The sequence below is a fragment of the Myotis davidii genome, unplaced genomic scaffold (genome assembly GCF_000327345.1).
Source record: "Myotis davidii unplaced genomic scaffold, ASM32734v1 scaffold533, whole genome shotgun sequence".
In the NCBI taxonomy this organism is placed as follows: domain Eukaryota; kingdom Metazoa; phylum Chordata; class Mammalia; order Chiroptera; family Vespertilionidae; genus Myotis; species Myotis davidii.
In genome coordinates this window covers 163,543-171,713 of record NW_006285996.1, presented here as the reverse complement: position 1 = coordinate 171,713, position 8,171 = coordinate 163,543, and the positions used below count along the sequence as shown (strand labels likewise).

General features: G+C 38.0%; 2 protein-coding genes across 4 annotated transcripts in view; one reads left to right on the top strand and one right to left on the bottom strand.

Moving 5' to 3' along the window:
• GTF2F2 (general transcription factor IIF subunit 2) overlaps positions 1 to 8,171 on the bottom strand; it is a 145,887-nt gene that overhangs the window by 112,023 nt on the left and 25,693 nt on the right. The gene's annotated exons all lie outside the window — the stretch shown is intronic.
• LOC102755715 (transcription elongation factor SPT4-A-like) lies at positions 956 to 1,642 on the top strand. The gene has a single exon (XM_015559682.1). It carries the CDS (start codon positions 965 to 967, stop codon positions 1,316 to 1,318), a length of 354 nt encoding a protein of 117 aa, XP_015415168.1. The 5' UTR covers positions 956 to 964; the 3' UTR covers positions 1,319 to 1,642.

The following is an 8,171-nucleotide window of genomic DNA, read 5'->3' as shown; positions in this document are numbered from 1 at the left end:
CCACTACACCTTCCTGATCCCACCAAACGCAGAGCATTATCTTCTTTCTGAAGTGATTTGGCCTTGCAGTTGATGGTTGACCTGGATCATCCCATGATTTTGTGCGTTTGGGATTCTCAAAACAAATCCACTTTTCATTGCCAGTCACAATTGGATGCAAAAAAGACTTTCTTTCCTGCCATTGAAGCAACATTTTACTGATGACTTTTCGGTTTTCCATTTGTCTTTCATTCAGTTGATGTGTCACCCATTTTCCTTCCTTTAAAATCTTTCCCATTGCTTACAAATGATCAGAAATTGTTTGCTGAGCAACGTGTAATCTTTCTGCAAGTTGTTTTTGAGTTTGACACCCATCTTCATCCAATAATGCTTGTAACTGTTGGTCTTCAAACTTTTTCAGTTGACCTGGACGTCGTCTTTCACATCGAAATCATCACTTTTAAAGCATTTAAACCAGCGTTCACAAGTATCTGGAGATGAAGCATGTTCACCATCAGCTTCCCGAAGTATACGATAACTTTTTCTTCAAAATAAGTAATGAGCTAAAACTTCCTGCAAATGCTTTTTTGGCACGAAATTTGACATCTTTATGTATAAAAAATATCTATGATGTTAACACCTTCAGCCAATTTGACATATGAAGTTTTGAAGCTTGCTGTTAATACAACAAAATAGCATACATATCAAATTGCATATATGTAAACATATGTGTAACTCCATCTATTGAAAAAAATCCGCATTATTAACCGGTACACCTGATAATTCACTGGGAGAGTTGGAAAGCCTGGATGGGATTTAGAGTTGGCTGCCATGGAAGTGTAGGGAGGTGAGAGAGAACCTGCAGTTGACAAAGAATTCATCAGAGCTCAGTAAGCAGGCATTTACTCAGGCAGACATAGCAGCAATTCTGTTACCAATACTAAAGAGCTTGTGAGCATTTTGCTGTTCGGTTCCTGTCGAGAGGATGGCTCTGGAGACGGTGCTCAAGGACCTGAGGCATCTGCGAGCTTGTTTGCTGCATTCGCTGGTCAAGACTACAGACCAATTTGAATATGATGGTTGTGACAATTGTGATGCATACCTTCAGATGAAGGTTAACCGAGAGATGGTATATGACTGCACCAGCTCTTCCTTTGATGGAATCATTGGAATGATGAGTCCAGAGGACAGCTGGGTCTCCAAGTGGCAGGGAGTCAGTAACTTTAAGCCTGGTGTATATGCAGTGTTAGTCACTGGTCGGCTGACCCAAGGAATCGTGAGGGAGCTGAAAAGTCGAGAAGTGGCCTACAAATCCAGAGACACAGCTATAAAGACCTAGCAAGATGCAAAGCTGCCAGTGTCTTTGCCATGGCTTCCTGCCTCTGCTTATTGTTCTGAAACTAAATGGACAGAACTTCAAATACTCCTCACTCTCTAATTCTGAGGCTTAACAGACTGATGAGAGAGCAGCACAGCATGTTCCTGGGCCATTTTACCTTCTTTGGACTACTAGTGGGGATGGGAGTGGTGTAGGTTGATGGATTAATAGAGTGAACTGAGTGTGGAATAGGATGTTTTTTTTCCTACCCACACTTCTGGCTGCCATCTTGCCCATGGTCAGGACTCTATATCAAATTCCAATAAACATGAACCCATAGCCCATTAAAAAAAAAAAAGCTTGCTTTAAAATTTTATTTTGAAATATAAGGAAATACAGTGGGGCTAGTCACACAATCTCTTAGAGCTTTTATTCTCTCATCTACATAATGGAGATTTAATTGAAAAGTGATATCCTCTTCAGATTGTGGGGAGAATTAGTAAATAATATAGAGTACATATGAAGGCAGATTATACACTAACGTATAAGTGTAATAAACACTTAAGGAATATAGTTTAACAGAGGCTCAAATCCAATTAAAAATATGTACTAAACTCTTAATATAACTAACAACAAACACTAAAACAGGCATGCAATCCATTGCTATAAATGGTGCTGCCCTAAGAAGCAGTAGAGCAAGGAGATGTCTCCATTCGGATACAGCCAATAAAAAAAACTTCAATACATCACAAGATACCTCAAAACGGAACCTGCAGCTTTTCTCATTATAGCACACTAAATCAGCATTCCCCAGAGCATGGTCTATGGAGGGGTCCTCAAGATCATTTGGGTGTCCACAAAGTCTATTTTCATTAAAATACTCAATTGCGCCCTAGCCGGTTTGGCTCAGTGGATAGAGCATCGGCCTGCAGACCGAAGGGTACCGGTTCAATTCTGGTCAAGGGCACATACCTCGGTTGCAGGCTCCTCGCCAGGCCAGGTCCTGGTGGGGATCCTGCAGGAAGCAATCAATCGATGTATTTCTCTCACATCGACATTTCTCTCTGTCTTCCCATCTTTCTAAAAATTTATGGAAAAATATCCTCAGATGAGGATTTTAAAAAATAAATAAGTAGCCCTAACCGGTCTGGCTCAGTGGATAGAGCGTCGGCCTGCGGACTGAAGGGTCTCAGGTTCGACTGCGGTCAAGGGCATGTACCTTGGTTGCGGGCATATCCCCAGTAGGGGAAGTACAGGAGGCAGCTGATCGATGTTTCTCTCTCATCAATATTTCTAACTCTCTATCCCTTTCCTTTCCTGCTGTAAAAAAATCAATAAAATATATTAAAAAAATATAAAAAAATAAGTACTTAATTGCACTTTTCACTGTTGTTTGCACTGATGGTGCAAAAGCAACAGTGGGCAAAAAGGCCGGTTTCACTTAACAATGTCCTTGATGAACAGTCAAAAATGTTTTATTCAATTTTTGACCCTTGATACATATCCTTTAATATTCTGTGACACCAAATGCAAAGTACACATAAAGCACTTCCGCTGGATACCAACACAGGATGCCTGTGTCAAAGAAAAGCCTCTGTGTGATTGAGTTGGGAGCTGAAATCGCTTCTTTTGCCAGGAAGATCATTTTTATTTAAAAGAATGGTTGATCCTGGCTGGGTGGCTCAGTTGGTTGGAGCGTCATCCCATACACCAAAAGGCTGCAGGTTCGATTCCTGAATGCCTATGTTGCAGGCTCAATCGGGTCTTATACGGGAAGCAACTAATCAATATTTCTCTCTGCCTTCCTCTCTCTCTAAAATCAATAAAAACATATCCTCGAGTGAATATTTAAAAAAAAGAATGATTGAGAGACAAACTATGGTTATTCAGACTCAGGTATCTGAAAGATATTTTCTCAAAAATAAATGGAATAAGCTCATCTTTTCAAAGAAAACAAGTGACAATATTCATTATTTCTCAACATTAATAAAATTCAATGTTTGAAGTCAAAATTAGAAGTTTTGAAAAACTTGTACCTACCACCATTAGCTTGACAGCTCTCCAATATTTAGACTTTCTAATTAAATCAATGGTGTTGATGAATGCAAAATTTTGATACTGTATAATGAAATGTGCTAACCTGTGGAAGAACTACGTAACTCAGTGATTCAATATTCATCAAATGATGGGCACATAATGTTATAAAATCATGCTTAAGTGGAAGAGCCGCTCAAAGTGTACAAGATAAAACCAGTGGGTTTCAATGTAAAAGTACAAGAAGTTTGTTGACAGGGTTTCAGACTCTATATAGCAACTCACCTTTAAGAAATTTCCACTTGTAGAATTTTGTTGTAGTATCAAAATACGAATATCCACAATTATCTAAAAATACTATTAACTGCTCCTCCCTTTTCTAACTATATATATCCTACAGGTTGGACTTACTTCAGATCCTTCAACCAAAATAACATTGCTAAACACTGAATTCAGAAGGTTCGATACTCCAGCTTGTCTTTTAGGCTAGCCCAGCGATTTTCAACCTTTTTCATCTCATGGCACATATAAACTAATTACTAAAATTCTGCAGCACATCAAAAAATATATTTTTTGCCAATCTGACAAAAAAAAATAGGTAGGTCAATATTTGACAAAGGAGGCAAGAATATACAATGGGAGTAAAGAGTCTCTTCAACAAATGGTGCTGAAAAACTAAACAGACACATGCAAAAAGATGAAACTAGACCACCAACTTACACCATATGCAAGAATAAACTCAAGATGGATAAAAGATTTAAATGTAAGGCATGAAACCATAAAAATCTTAGAGGAGAACATACACAGTAAAATCTCAGATATTCCATGTAGCAATATGTTTACAGATATATCTCCTGGGGAAAAGGAACATAAGGAGAAAATAAACAAATGGGACTACATCAAAATAAAAAGCTTCTGAACAGCAAAAGAATTTCCTCAAAAAATTAAAAATGGAACTTCTGTTGGAACCAGTGATCCCATTCCTGGGAATATATCCTAACCAACCCCCCCCCCCAAAAAAAAACAATTCTGGTGGGAATGAAGATTGATGCAGCCAAAGTGGAAAACAGTATGGATTTTCCTTAAAAAATAAAAAATGGAACTGTCTTTTGACCCAGCATACCCAGTTCTGGGAACATAGCCTAAGAATCTGAAACACTAATCAGAAAGAATATATGTACCTCTATGTTCATAGCAGCATGACTTATAATAGCTAAGATTTGGAAACAGCCCATTACCCATCAGTAGATGAATGGATAAAACAGTTGTGGGACATTTACACTATGGAATACTATGCAGCTGTAAAAAAGAGAGATCGCCTACTTTTTGGGACAGCATGGATGGACTGGAAAATATTATGCTCAGTGAAATAAGCCAAACTGAGAAAGACAAATATCACATGATCTCACTTATTTGTGGAATCTAATGAACAAAATCAATCAACCAACAAATAAGACCCAAAGCATGGAGATATTGAACAAACTGACATACCTCAATGTGGGGTTGGGGGGGGGGAGGGTTGAGAAGAGATAAACTAAAGAACTTATATACTTTACTAGAGGCTCGAAGATTTGTGCAAGAATAGGCCTTCCTTTCCCTGGCTGCCGGCACCACCTTCGCTCTGGCCTGGAGCCACCTTTCTGCCTCTCACCTTGTCACATGAATTTGCATATTCCCTCTTTATTGGCTGTGGGCTCCGCCATCTTTATCGTGAAGTGACAGTTCATTTGTATATTACTCTTTTATTAGATAGGATTATTAGATAGGATGCATAGCCCACGGACATGGGCAATAGAGTGGTGGGGGATTAGGGCTAAGAGGGAGGAAAGGGGGGAATGGGAGATATCCATAATACTATCAATAAAAATATATTTTTTGAAAATAGGTATAATTTTGACTTATTCACTCCAGATAGCTATTGTTGTGTTGGCTGTTGTCATTTTTTTTTTATTTGACAATCTAAGGGAAAAGAAGTCAATACCCCTGGTTAGTCAGGTATTGCATGTTTTAAAAATTCTTGTGGCACACTAGTTGAAAATCACTGAGTTAGACATTCATGAGATTTGCAAAATGCCACTCTTCCCACTAATTTTTTTTTGGAAAACAGGTTTCTGGATTTTTTAATTAAAATATTATTTATATTAACATGTAATGTATAAAGGGGCCCTGAGACCAAAAAGTTTGAGAAGCACTATACTAAAGTGATATAAAATAATTACAATTATGATAGATATAAGGCTAAATAAAATCTCAGTGTCCTATTGCAAGGCAATTAGTAATATGCATATGGTAGTAATTTAGGTGACTGTAATTCAAGTTTAAAAGCAATAATAAAATTCAACGAAGAAAATGGCTATAGTTTGAATGCCAACAAGCACACATACATACACATAAAACTTAATTCCAACCTCTGAAAATTATATACATAATATTCCATTCTCAATAAATGGGGGATATGCACCAAGCTAATATTTCCCATAAGCACTCAAAAATTCAAGTTAGCCCTAACCGGTTTGGCTCAGTGGATAGAGCATCGGCCTGAGGACTGAAAGGTCCCAGGTTCGATTCCGGTCAAGGGCATGTACCTTAGTTGCGGGCACATTCCCAGTGGGAGGTGTGCAGGAGACAGCTGATCGATGTTTCTCTCTCATCAGTGTTTCTAACTCTCTATCCTTCTCTCTTCCTCTCTGTAAAAAATCCATAAAATATGTTTAAAAAAATTTTCAAGTTAAAATGAAAACATTACCTTTATTTATGCTTCATTTACCACACTTACAGGACAATAGCATACAAGGCAGATTATAGATTCTACAGTATCAGTTTAGTTTTCAAAATGACTGGTCATTCAGCATCTTCAAAGGACATTTCCATATATACATTTTTCTTCAAATACAAACAAATACATTTTAAGGCATATGTATATTAGTATATGCTGCCAAATTCAAGCTTGCAAGTAAACAAGGCAGGCCACCACCAAATAAATTCTCACATACTTCCAATTATCTCTGCAACTATGTTATCTGGGGAATATATCTTATTATAATGTGCACAGTGGCTAACCAAGTGTTACAGCACAGTGCTGAACTCATCTAATTAGCAAATAGAAAGATAAAGTAAAAAGATTATCTATACCAAAAATATATATAAATATGTAATGAGCAAGAAGTAAAGTGGGGAACAAAGGAATTTAATATTCACTTTTGAACCTCAAATGTCTTAAGAAAAGGATATTAACTTTGAACGATGAAAATCCATCTTTTTGTCACTAAGAAGTCACCCTACTTAAAACCACTCTTAAAAAATACCTTTACAGTACTAGTAATTCTTAGGAAAAAATAAAATATTTCAACACATTTGCTTTAACAAGCCCATCCATTATATGCCAGTCCTGTACTAGACACTGTGGAGAGAAGCATGAGGCATAGTGCCCTGTCCACAAGGTTTAATTAAGGGACAAAATAAGTACGCAAACCTTAGTGCCATACTAGTCCAAATGAAGGATCAACAGATTAGAGCAGTAAAGGGAATGATGGTTACTGTAAAAGGTCAACAAATCTCTGGATGAAGAAAATCAAGAGGAAAAGCAGACAGGTATCAGGAAACTGTAAAAAATAAGGGATTCCAGCAGAATGAACTAGAAGAGTGTGGAGAGGACGGTGAAGTTTTCAAAGGACTGCTTTGGGTTAAATGGACTAAAGAAATGTATATGTGTGATTCCTACTTCAGAAATCACCAAATGAGGCAACTGATTACATGTGAGCATAAGAGGAGATTAATAATTATTATGGCCTAGAGAATGTATTATAGACAGAAATATGGACAGATGGAGAATAAAAGAATAAAGAAATGAATCTGATTTCCTATCTTCTGGGTTTAGATGATAAAGAAATCCAAGCAGATTGTTTGTTAAATCAGCTGAAGATGGTACTGGACATCAGATGAAAGACTAGGCTTTTGTCATTGCTACCACCCTGGTCCAGGTTTCTGTCTTCTCTCCCCTGGATTACCGCAATAGTCTCCAACTTCTACCCTTGCCTCCAATGTCTCTTGTCATGGGCCAGCCAGAGTGGGTCTTTATAATGTAAATCAGATCAAAACCCTCCAGTGGCTCTCCATTTCACTCAGAGTAAAATCCAAAATCCTTACAATGATTTACAAATTCCTTCATGATCTGCCATTGCCAATCCCCTTCCTGTCTCCAGTCTAATAGCCTACTACTTATTCTTCCCCCTTGCCCATCTATCCCACCCAACTGGCCTCCTTGCTACGCCTAGAGCATGCCAGGCTTGCTTCCACCCTAGGGTAAATGTGTTACCTCTGTTTAAACCCCATCTTCTAAATATGGCCCAAGCTAACCACACTATTAAAAATTGCAAGCTCTACCCTAATACTCCTGATCCCACTTTCCTTTCCCCCCCCAGAAAACTTACACCTTACTGTTGGCGACAGAACTTACTTATTGTATTTGTTGGTTGCTGTTTCCTCTTACTAAGATGAAAGTACCATGAAGACTGAAACTTTGGTTACTAGAGTATTTCAAGTCTAAATAAAAGAGGGCCTGCAAAAAATCAATTTTCTAAATTAATTAACAGCTACAGAGTGGTCAAATATAATGAAAACTAACAGCAAAAGGTCACTATGTTTCTATCAGTTCTAACTCGGCCCATTTTTTCCAATATTTTCTACCTTAGCAATGGTCTCTTATTCATCCAAACATTCAAGCCAAAAAAGCTTGGAAACCATTCAAGACTTCTCACTCTTCCAACTCCCCACTGCTGGGGTCGAACCCCAGCAGGTCCAGGGGTCCCCAAAGGTGTGGACGGAGTCGGCGAAGAAGGAA

Excerpts from the sequence above, each read along its gene's own strand:
- LOC102755715 (XM_015559682.1), top strand. The coding sequence starts at position 965 with ATGGCTCTGGAGACGGTGCTCAAGGACCTGAGGCATCTGCGAGCTTGT.